The sequence below is a fragment of the Corvus kubaryi genome, unplaced genomic scaffold, assembly GCF_017639235.1.
Source record: "Corvus kubaryi isolate FWS band 111438036 unplaced genomic scaffold, C.kubaryi_AGA036_p1.0 66, whole genome shotgun sequence".
Lineage (NCBI taxonomy): Eukaryota > Metazoa > Chordata > Aves > Passeriformes > Corvidae > Corvus > Corvus kubaryi.
This window is the reverse complement of record NW_024582054.1, coordinates 26,022,408-26,034,011: the sequence shown is the minus strand read 5'-3', so window position 1 is coordinate 26,034,011 and position 11,604 is coordinate 26,022,408. Positions and strand designations below refer to the sequence as shown.

The 11,604-nt window shown below is 50.5% G+C and overlaps 1 protein-coding gene across 2 annotated transcripts; it reads left to right on the top strand.

Annotated features, from left to right (window-relative positions):
- The first annotated feature begins 888 nt into the window (after positions 1-888).
- Positions 889-4,278, top strand: ANKRD9 (ankyrin repeat domain 9). 2 transcript variants are annotated; one of them, XM_042047795.1, is made up of 2 exons: positions 889-1,069; positions 1,528-4,278. In XM_042047795.1, exons 1-2 carry the CDS (start codon positions 913-915, stop codon positions 2,451-2,453), a joined length of 1,083 nt encoding a protein of 360 aa, XP_041903729.1. In that variant the 5' UTR covers positions 889-912; the 3' UTR covers positions 2,454-4,278. The 2 variants fall into 2 exon arrangements, with proteins under 2 accessions (XP_041903729.1, XP_041903731.1); XM_042047797.1 differs by having other exon boundaries at positions 1,002-1,100.
- Positions 4,279-11,604: the final 7,326 nt, after the last annotated feature.

Genomic DNA, 11,604 nt, shown 5'->3' with positions numbered 1-11,604 from the left:
GGGACTGCAGGTGTGCAAGGGAAGCCCCTGGTGCAGGGCTGCGGGCAGTGCCCGGCTCACCCCACACCATGACCACCTCCTCGCTCTGCTGAAGCCCAAACCTGACAGGTGCTTCTCAGAGGGAATGGCTGCAGGCAAATGTCACTCTCTGGAGACATTCGAGAGCCACAAGTTTAGCAACAAGCACACGTGCTCACACATGCGCTGGCGGAAGGGCAGTGCCGGGCCCCAGCCCGAGCCACTCACGGGGGCGGGCAGGGGGCAAGCCCAGAACTGGCATAGGCCAGGCTGGGCCCTGCCAGGGCGGGCAGGGGGGTGTGACACCGCCTGTCCCGGCATCCCTGTAGCCGGGCACTGCACGCCTGCAGCGTCCCACGCCCAGGGGCCCGGGTGTCCCACAGTCCCTGTGCACAGCCCCGCTGTGGCCCAGACGCCATGTGCCCTTGACCCATGTGTCCAGGCTCTGGTATGCCCCGGGTCCCACACACTCAGGATCCCGTGTCTCCGGGGACTCTGTGCTCTCTGCATCCCTTATCCCCAGGGTCCCATACCCTCAGGACACCATGTACCTGGACTCCATACCTTTGGGACCCCAGACCCCCGCACTCCTGGGACCTCATATCCCTAGGACCTCATACCCCCGGGGACCCCGATCCCTACACCCTCGGGACCCCACACCCCATACCTCAGGAACCCCATGTGCCTGGGACCTCTCGCTTCCGGAAGCCCCGATCCCTACGATCGCCCCGGGACCCCTCAGCCCGCGACCCCCACGGCCCCGACCGCCGGCCCCCGCCCCGCGGCATTCCCGCCCCGCCCCCGCGGGACTCCGAGCCCTCAGCCAAGTTTCTTGGAACTTTGCCTCCTGTGACGCACGCGCCGGCGCCGGGCCCCGTCCTCCCGGCGCAGCCAATGGGCGGCCGGAGCGCCGGGGCGGCGGCCAATCGGCGCTGGCCGGACAGTTCCCCGGTCCTGACCGACCTTCACCGCCCGGGCGGGGGGGCGATAAAAGGGCCCCGCGGCGGCGCGCGGCGCTCCCGCTTCCTGCCCTTGCACCGCAGCGGACACGGTACGGGCGGCACTGCGGGACCGGCGGGGAGGTGAGCGGCGGGGAGGGAGGCCATTCCCGTGCACCGGGTCCCTGTGCACTGCGGGGAGGCCGTTCCCCTGTACCCGGGTCTCTGTGCATGGGAATAAGGGTGTCTAGTGCACCGCGGGGAGACCGTTTCCTTTTACCGGGTTCCCGTGCGCCAGGGATATGGGCGTCCTGTGCGCTGAGGGGAGGCCGTTTCCTTTTACCGGGTCTCCGTGTACCGGGGACACCGGGATCCCGTGCAGCGGGAGCAGGGACGGAGGAAGGGAGGGAAGGATGGCGATCCCGTGCTCCGGGATACGGGTATCTCCTGCACCGGGGGCGGCTCGCTGTCCCCCACACCGGCGACAGGCGGGCGGGCCAGCCCAGCGAGCCCCGGAAGCAGCCCGGGGAGCCCCGGCCGCCCGGCATTGACCGCCCGTCCGCTCCCGCAGGTCCGGGCCGATGGTGGGAGGCAGCCCCCGGCGGAGCCCGGCCGCACGCCATGCCCTGGAGCGTCCGCTGGGTCGGCGGCTGCGGCGCCCAGTCCCAGAAGCAGTGCAAGAAATCATCCTTCGCCTTCTACCAGGCGGTGAGGGACCTGCTGCCCGTCTGGTTCCTGGAGGACATGCGGACCATGGAGGTCTTCCACTGGGAAGACGGGGGCAAGGTGAGCGTGTACTCGCCCTCGGAGGCGCTGCTCTACGCGCTGGTGCACGACCACCAGCCCTACGCCCGGCACCTGCTCACTAAGTTCCCCCAGAGTGCCCTGGCCGTGCCCAGCCAAAGCTTCAGCTGCTGCCAGGCAGCCCCGCACCTGGCCATGGCCGTCCGCTACAACCGCGTCCGGGTGCTCTTCCGAATCCTCAAGGCCATCCAAGCCTTGCCCCCGAGTGACAGAGCCGGCCACCTGGACCGCCAGGGCTGCAGCCGCGTGGAGGGCGGCAAGACAGCCTTGCACATGGCCTGCGAACTGGTGCGGCCCGAGTGCCTGTTCCTGCTGCTGGGGCACAGCGCGTCGCCCTGCCTGCAGGACAGTGCTGGGAACACCCCCCTCGACACCCTGCTGCAGCAGATCTCCCACGTGCCGGCAGCTAACATGCGTGCCAAGCTCCTCTGCCTCGACTGCCTCTTCTTCTTCGTGCCTCAGGACCTCAAGTTTGCAATGAAACAGCAACTGTTGGACAACCGGCAGCAGTGGCAGGACCTCCTGGGGGAGAACAGGTTCCAGTGCCTGGTGGGCTTAGCTCCCCCATCGCTGTTTGTTGGAGCCATGCGTGTCTTGATCAGGACCATTTCACCTGAGCACTTCCCAGAGGCTCTGGACAATCTGCCTCTGCCTCATTTTCTAAAGCCTTTGGACTTGAAACTGGAGAGCTAGAGGGGTGGTATGAGGGCCTCCAGCTCACCTGACAGAAATAGACTTGTGCTAAAAATGTATCAGTATACAAAGCTGCTAATGCAGTGGCCAAGTGTCTGTTTTACTGAGAACAGTATTTTTTAAAAGCATTGTATCTGGCACTTTACAATATATTTTATTTCAAGATCCTTGTGGTGAGGGCTTATAAAGACGTTCTATGGCATGTACAAATGAGGGTATGTGGAAGAACATATTTGTAAATACATCGAATAAACCAGTGGCAGATGTGATCAAAATACAAATCAAGCAGCTGAAAACCCTGGAGTGGCATGTGCCTTGGAAAAGCATGTGCAGGGTGGGGGAGTATCTTTTTGTTAGGATTTCCCTGTTACATAAGCCTTGCCGTCCTGGAACAGGATGACTCCTTTTTTACAGCTCTCCTAATACATCTTGGCAGAGATGCGGGGATTTTTTAAAGGCACAGATGAAAACTTCCTTGTCTTGTACACAAGACCAAAGAGAAGCCAGATACTGTTAAAACTTCCCTAAACAAGGCTGGCAAGGATGTGCATCTGAACAAAATGTATTTTAAAATATGCATAAATAACAGTTGGCTTCCTTGTAAAGTTGTCTCTGTTCCCCTTGGAGGGCCAAGGTGTTTGTTGTCAGGCAGACAGAGATGGAGCACGCACATTGCTGTGGCCAAAAATGTATTTGCCTTGGCAGCCCCTCAGTGTGATTGCTGCAAGGTGAGGAGGGTAGCTCAGAGCAGGAGGGTCAGCCTGCTATTCCCAGAGGGATGTAAGGACATATGACAGTTAGCCCAGGATCCTAGATCATGGCTTTTTTCAGTGGAGTCTGGCCACTCCAGTGCCACTCCCCATCAGTGTGTGATGGCTCAGGTTCAGCTGAGAGCACCATGGCAGTCTTGGTGTGCACTCTGGTTACCAGATCAGTAGCTTAGATATCCAGCCTTTCCCCAGCTATCCCTTCTGAGATACTCCAAGGTACAAACAACATCCTCACAGCTGCTCCATATCAAAAAGCCCTTTCTGAGTAATGTCCCGCTTCTAGCGCTTCTGTTTTGACCAGGCAAAGGATACAGCTTTGCTGTGCAACCTTTACTCTCCAGCATTCCAGGCACTCTGGGTGTAACTGGCACTGCCCCTGCGTGCTCTGCAGGGAGCTGTGCTGGCTCCACCAGCCCTGCAATGATAGTGATCTCCTGGGCCGCAGTGCTGGAGCCTTGGCTCTGTTCTTAGAAGTTATCATTGAAACAGTAGGGTTTTGTTTCACTGCTTAAATTCATAGCCAGGAAGTTGTTTGCCACTTGAACTATTTCAGCACTGCTGTTCCCTCTAGGGTCATCAAGGAATTGATGTTTTTAGTAGAGAAGAGCCATGTTCAAGGCACATGAACTTAATTTTGGTTAAGGAACAAAAAAGAAAACCATAGAATTAGATGCTATAAGCTGTTAGTGTTTCATCAGAACAGAGTGGTATTTCATTTAAAATAATCACTCTACTGCATGCACAGTAAAAGATAAACCATACTTCTGAAATTTGAGAAGAAACAGAAAGAAGATTGCTATTCTTAGGCTGATAGCACTGAAAATATTTCCTAGAAGAGAAAGTGTTCCTTTTTCCTAAGAAACCAAGCTGATACATGCTCAAACCCATTACCATGGGAAATTAAAATTCTTTGCTGGAAAATATGGAACAATTCTAACTGCTCTCTTCAGCTACCTTGTTGATTATAAAAATACAGAAATTCGGAGAATTAATCCTAATCTTCTAAATCTAGCCACTTAAAAAAAAATTAAATATCTATGTTGCTACATTCTTTATTAGTGTATGTGTTCCCCATTGCTTCTGTAACAGTGGTGTGGAAACATCTTTCAAAACAGACAAGCAGTAAGGCAGTCAGGTCTCACTTGCACATGGCAAAGTGTCATGAGGTGGTGGAAGAGACAGAGCTGGGGGTGGGAGGGAATGTTTATCAGTTTTGTTGACAAAGACATAACGAGCTTCAGCAGTGGGGAATTGGTTGGTTGACTGACCTGAGCGCTGGAAGACACTCCTGCTCCCAAGCTTCGAGAGTAATTACACAGTGGAACAGCACAACAGGCTGGGCAGGACATCCTACACCTTCAAATGAGCCCTTTAACAAAACACAAATTCGATGCAAAGGCTGCCCTGTGACTCCCTAGAGCCCTCCCACCAGCTCTGGAGTAATTCATTTCAACAAACAGAATGGATCCCCTCAGCATATTGTGATGGGTCCAAAGCCAGCTGACTGCTGTGCCCTTCCTGTTATTCTGGGACAGGAGTCAGACTTGGTGCCAAGCCCACGCTGGGATGGCTCTGCCGAAGAGCCCTCCCTGCCTGTGGCTCACTGGTGTCTGCCATGCTGCATCTGGGGCGGAACTGTGGGCAAACTACATCGGTGACTATGTGGATCACTCACCCAGCTGGGGCCAGGCTTGTTTTTCAGACAGAGTCACAGCTTGGAAAAAGGCTGGGGCTTCTTGGCATTGGAAACAGAAGTCTTTTGTTTATAGTCCAAGCAGTAGCAGCATCAGCTTTCCTCAGACTGACCTGCCAGCACATCTCTGTCTTCTGCCATCTTTAGGGCATGGTGGAGTGCAGGCTCCACAGCCCATTCAGTTTTCCTTCTCTTGGAACAAAAGTACCAGTAAGTGCCAGCTGCACCGCCACTGACAAGCTTAATAAAGCAAACGTGGACAGTGATTATGTCACTGAAGAGGACTGTGGTACTAGAGCCAGGGAGCTGGCCACAAAGGTATGGGAAAGAAGATTCACCAAGTCCTAACACCATGGGAGCACAGGGGTAAAGAGATAAGTAGTTAAAAGCTTCTGTCTTACCTGCACAGGTTAATCTTGTCACACAAGGCAAATTACTCATCCATAGGACATGCTTTCCAAAAGCATGCCAGGCAGTAGATAGAACCAGCATTCCTGAAAAGCTTGGTTATAGTTAGTCCCCTAAAAAATGACTTTCTATCATGAAACAGTGATGAAATCTAATAAATATGTCCCATGGGTTGCTCAAGCACTTTCAAACCAAAATATTCATATACTACCCACCTTGTAGTACAAAGTGGTTTTATTTGCTGTGACAGGTAAAAAATGCCTGAATCATTTTCATCCAGGAAGCAAGGGGAGAGATGAAGTACTGAGTTAGTTTTGACTCTGCAACTGACTCCTCTCTGCAGCTCCCAAAGTTTAGCCTGCCTAGAGTCTGCTGAAGGAGATGAAGTCTATTGTAATTTTGAGTAACTTGTTTAAAAGCTGGATTTGTGCTCTTTAAAAGTCTTCTTTTACCCTGGCACAAAGAAAGACCGAGACTAGAAAGGGGCCAGAGTGCCAGGTTGGTTTCCTAATCCCTATTTTGTCCTGTGTTTGGTGTTCAAGCCATATGGGTTTTTGACTTGCAGTATAAGAAATCTACTGGCATCAGCAGATCCTTGTGCATTGCATCATCCATCCAGGCAAACAAGGCACTCATGCCATGTGCTTAATATTTAAAGAGCACTGTAAATCCTTGCAAACCAAGTTTCATAACATCTGAGTTAATAACTACTTCCATCCCTGCTTGGCGTCAGCACCTGTCTGAGGCTACATAGGCATTCATTCTCTGTGTGGCTTCAGTGGTCTCTCCTCCTCCACCTACAACATGTGAAGAAGAAGTTCTGCTTATGACTTGCTCAGACCACACCAAACTGTCCTCTATTACCAAGAATCTCATCTATGGTGCTGCAAGGCTGCTGCTAGCACTGATTTACTCCTCTTCCCACCACACAGGTACAGGTGCACGTGTAGCACAAGAGTGGAAGGAGCTGAGCTCCCCCACAAAACCTAACTCAGCAGGAAACACAAATACAGTTTGCAAAAACATCAGTAATCCCTCCCTGCTGCTACAAGAAAAGGAACCAAGTTAAGCTGGGGTACAAAGATTTCCTCCACTTGCCCTGATGACCTCTGAAATGACCAGGATCTGTTTGCCCAGTGGTTTAGTTGATAAATGAAAAAAATCACATAAATCAACAAAGCAAACCTTCAGAACCTTCAAATGAAGAGAAACTGATCATGTTTAGGAATAACTGCTAAAGCCAGAAGAGCCTGGTCATCTAGTCTAAATTGTATATGACCCAGGCCAGCAGTTCCCATGTTGGGCTTATCACATCTGACTGATTTACAGTATCTGCTTTAAATCCAACCTTACTTTATTGATTTTTAAACTGTGGTACATCCAAGACTCTCTGAGGAACCTGCAGCTGAGTCAAGCAAAGGTGCCATCCAGCTAACCTTAATCTCTCATCTGTCCCTAAACCCCAAAACATGCCCTGCCATCAACCCTGACTCCTTATTCTGTAGGAAAAAATATTATTTTCCTAATACAAATGTGGGAGTTGACCATAATGGATCTGCATCAGCAAGGAGAGAGGCAGAGGCAATTCAGAGAAACAAGGAAGGCAGAGAGGAACTTTGATCTGTCCCACACTTCAGCTTTCTGAGCAAAGTTTTAGCAAGTCTGAGCCAGTAAGTCGGGATCCTGTGAGAGCTCCAGACCCTCCAGCTGTTGTAAGGTTATGTTCTTCCCTGTACTGGAAATCTAATGGGAAACAGAGCAAATCAACACTTTTTCTTCAGAAAAGCAAATTAGGCCTGAAAAGCTCAATTCCCCAGTTCAGGAGCCATGGCAAGACACCTGCATGCCTGGGATATGAGGGGTGACCATGGACCAGTCTCCCCTTCCTTGTGCTGCCCAACTAAGGCAAACACAAGGGCAATAAACTCCCTGGACCTCAACAGGGAGATGAACAATTAATGCTAGACAAGTCCTTCCCTCAGGATCCTCTGTGGAAAGCAATGGAAGGAGGCCAAGGGAGGAGAGAGAGACTTCCAGGCAGGAAGGACTTGGCTCAGCCAGGACAGGGAGCAGCTTCCAGCTCCAAGGAGGGCAGCACCCTCCCTGCCTCTTGGCCCTCTGATTCCCTCACAGTTTGCTGTGAGTGCCATAGTTCCTCTCCACAGTCTCATGTGGGCAAACTGACTGTCCTCCCAGCAGTGACCAGGCAGTGTACAAAGACCTTGACTCTGTTTGGAAGACTGGGCAGCCCTGTCTTCTCTCTCAGCCAGCAAAGCAACTTTGCCCAAAATTGTCCCTCTGCTCCTTTGTTCCCATCCCAGTGGTAATTATTGTTTTGATGTAAGGGGTGTTTTTGTCATCATGCTCTTAATATTCAGGCTTTATTTTATAATCATTAGGGGTTTTTATTTTTAATAGTGCAAGTAAATTGCAGTAAACACATACTACATCACACTCATATTTTTAATGTGATGTCATTTTCCTGACAATGTTTGAGGCAGCATTTTAGAGAAAAGCCCAAAAGGATAAGTAATTTCTAACTCACAGTAAGAGAGAGAATGAAATCCCTTGAGAAGCTGAGTTTCTGAACATGCTTTCCTCTAAAACCATCTGCTAGTGCTCTCCTGCTCTCTCCCACTCCTGCAATAAGGAAAGCTATTGATGGTTAGTGACTCAAAGTGACAAGACAGAGGGATGCAGACTCTCACACTGATATCAGTCCCTTGCTAATGCCATGTTCAGTCAGGGCTGTGGCCAAAGGCAGGCTGGATAAAATTCCCCAGCTAGTAAAGGAGGTGATCTGAATAACTGCTTGTCCACTTTTTCTGTGAGGAGAGGGGCACATCACTTCTGGTAACATATCTGCAGGCTCTCCCAGCAGGAGCAGGGCTGGGACCTTAAGGGCCCCAGAGCTTAGGAAAACTGCTGAAAGCACTGTAGAGCCACAGAACCATTGCAGAGCTCTCAGCGCTCTGGGAAAAACACTCACATGCCAGTGGGAAGAGCGTGGCACTCCCTTGGGTTTGCCTCCTCCTTCAGATGCTCAAGGTTTGACTCAGCTTTGCTGCTGCCTCATTTTCCCTGCCAGCAGCAGCATCAGGGCTGTGGTTAGACCATGAATGCCCTGGCAGAAAACCACCTTCTGAGACAGCCCTGAGGTAAGAGCTGCTGGGAGGGCAGACCAGGTGAGTCACTCACTGAGTCACTCAGCAGGTAGAATATTTTGAAGGATAAAACCAGGTAATTTCCTTCAAAGTGAAATGCCAGCTACCTATCATCCAGGCTGCCTTCACTATGGAGAACATCAGCTGAGGTGTTAGAGATCTGTACAACATCCTGACCAGGGATAAGCAGTTCACATCCAGCAACATCATCCCAACCTTTATGACAGGTCAGCAGTCTACCATCCCATCAGCCAGGGCTGTGGTATCAAGCTCTAGGTGAAAGATGCAAGGTGTATTTCCTCATAATCCTTTGCTCCAGTCACTCTGGTCCTTATGAGAGTGTCATTCTTCCTGAGAGTCACCACCCCAGACTGGGTGTGCAGAGAGAGGCACTCCACCCTCCATTCTTTCTCTCAGGAATAAAGTCCTCTCTCCAGCACAGCCTGTCACAAGATTTTTGTCTGCCACTGACTCCTCCCAGCACTTAAACCCCTGCTCTCGGGAGGCAGGGGAAGCACACTACCAGCATGGCGATGGGCAAAGAGCATCCAAGCTGTCCTTCACTGTTCAAGAGACTGGGTCCCAGTTCCTCAGTGAGACCAGGCCCCATGGAAGCACAGAGGAGGAGGCACCTGGGGCTTTGGGAAGACAGCATGGCCAGGCAGACACGGGGGCCAAGCACCCTAACACTTTTATCATGAATGCTGTGAGAATCCAAGTTCCTAATCCTTTGGCACCACATGGTATCAGCTGTGCTTACACACATGCTTAGAAATGACTAGTAACGATATGCCTGTGCTACTGAGCCACTGCCGACATGATGAACAGCCAACTCACATCACATCTCCCCCTTGCCAGTTTAGAGAGACACAGAGCAGTTAAATCCCAGCTTCTGAGGCCAAGCTTTTTCTGAGTAACATCAGCAAACATTCTTATCACTAACATCAGCAAATATTCTTATCACCAGAGGTCTCTGGCTCCATATTGCCCTACAGTGGCCACCGCAGCGGCCTTTAACTCCTCAAGTCTCACAGGCACTCACAACACAAGCCAGAGAGCAGCAGACCTTGTCCTGCAATAGTCCATGCTGCACCTGCAAACAGTGTTTTTGCTGGTAGCAGCCCATGGGTTGTCAGGCTGGTGTTTCTATTGCACAGCTGAGCTCCATGGGGCTACAGAGAGAACCACAATGCTCTGCTCAAACAGCAGGACTCTCGTGTGTTCCCATCCTCTTTCCACTTTAGCTGAAGGATGGGGGAGGAAAAAAGGGGGAGCAAATTGCATTACTAGCCCTGACAGTGAGGGAGTAATTTTCTGAGCTAGAGCCAAGCAGAAGAGGGAAGAAGTGACACAGAGATTGGCTCTGCCCACCTCCAACTCAGAAAGAAAAGCTCTGCTGAGCAAATACTGTGCCTTTCAGAGGGTGCTAAGCAGCACTGAGTACTCACTCTGGGAGGTAATAAGTCCCAGCTGGTAGTCTGGATCTGCATCTATTCACCTTTTCAGCATTTGTAGTTCATGCATGGGAAGTGGCACTGTACCGTACTGAACCAAGGACACAGAGCTGGGAGGGTATTCGGAAGTCTTTTGTTCCAGAATCAAAAGAAGCCTTTCCTGCCTCCTACTTGGGATTTGATGCTTTAGAAACTGGTTGCTCAGATACCAAACAAATCTTGTGTAGACTCCCTGTTAAAACAAAAGCATAGAAATTTATGTAACCAAATCCCTGCTTTGGATTGTGACCTTACCAGGCCCTATTCATTAATTAGACTACACTGAAGCTTTACTCAGATCCAAACCTGACACTGATGCAGCTCACTCTGTAGGAGGCACCCTTGCTGATGGGACACATACCACACATGCTGTTTTAATGCCACATTGACCACAGGTGACCTTGGCATTAAATACAGTGTGGCAGAAAGACGTGTCCTACCTCTCTCTGTTAGCTGCTGTCTGTGAAGAAAAAAGCCAATTTGGCTATCCAAGCTGATGACTTCTAGCTCAGCTGGCAGAAGGGCTGCACCCCCTGTGACAGCAAATCTTGAGCTCTGAGCCTACAGAAAACCCATGTTCTTTGTGGTATCAAAACATGAAACTAGCTCAATGCTTCGGGCATTTCTACCTGCCTTCCTAGTTCCCAAGCCTCTGCAACATAGTTCTTTATGGGTTAATGGGAAAACATAACTCTACTGGTTTCTTGCTCACTTTTCTACTGCTGTAGGATGTATCTGCCCATCATGCTGCTCCCAAGCCCACACCCTCACTGTAAGTTCCAGGCTTGATGTCCTGCTGAACTGGGTAGTGAGAGTCACCTCACTCTGCTCACCACTCCGGTTTGCTCCTTTCTGAGCAGCCTTTGGGAACTACCTGTCCAGTCAGTCTGTCAGCAGCAAACCTTCAATTCCTCTTTCCTGTTTGCCTGCTCTCCCTTCTCAATCTGCATTTAGGTAAAGAAAAGTTTACTGCTGATTTACCACAATAAAAACATGAGATGGCTGGTTTTGGGGAAAATGACCAGGTAATAAATAAAAGGGACAGCTCAGGCCTGTTGAAGTCAAAGACTGATACCATGCATGAGCACCCACTTGTGCAGGTATCACCTCTGTGGAGAAAGACTATTGGAACCAACACCTAGAGTGTAACAAAAATGGATGTCTTACACAAGTCTAACCACTTGCCTTTTACAAGTCTCCCAAATTGTTGTAATGACAAATCTTTCTTATTTATGCTTGTGACATACTGGTTCTGAAAATAAAAACAACCAAACCAAACCCCACTTATGTTACAGCTCTTACAGGTGACGTCATGTGTTATTAGCCTGCTGGTGGCATTGCTTTTGTGCCTTCTCTGCAATAAAAAGCACTGTTTTCAGACAGGCCATCAATAAGCCCTGAATGTTCTCCTGGATAAGAGAAGTGCTGGAGGACTAGTGTGCAAAACTGCTGTGTGTTCACAGCACCAAATGACTGTACAGGCCATTCATTCCTGAGTTGGACTTGATGATCCTTGTGGGTCCCTTCCAACTCATAACATTCTGTGATTCTGTGAAAATGACATCAAAGGAAGATGCACTCATTCTTCACCTTCAAAATTCCTGACTTTCTGCTAATGTCATT

Excerpts from the sequence above, each read along its gene's own strand:
- ANKRD9 (XM_042047795.1), top strand. The coding sequence starts at position 913 with ATGGGCGGCCGGAGCGCCGGGGCGGCGGCCAATCGGCGCTGGCCGGAC. Across the intron at positions 1,070-1,527 it reads CTTGCACCGCAGCGGACACG|GTCCGGGCCGATGGTGGGAG; the intron begins GTACGGGCGGCA and ends CCGCTCCCGCAG.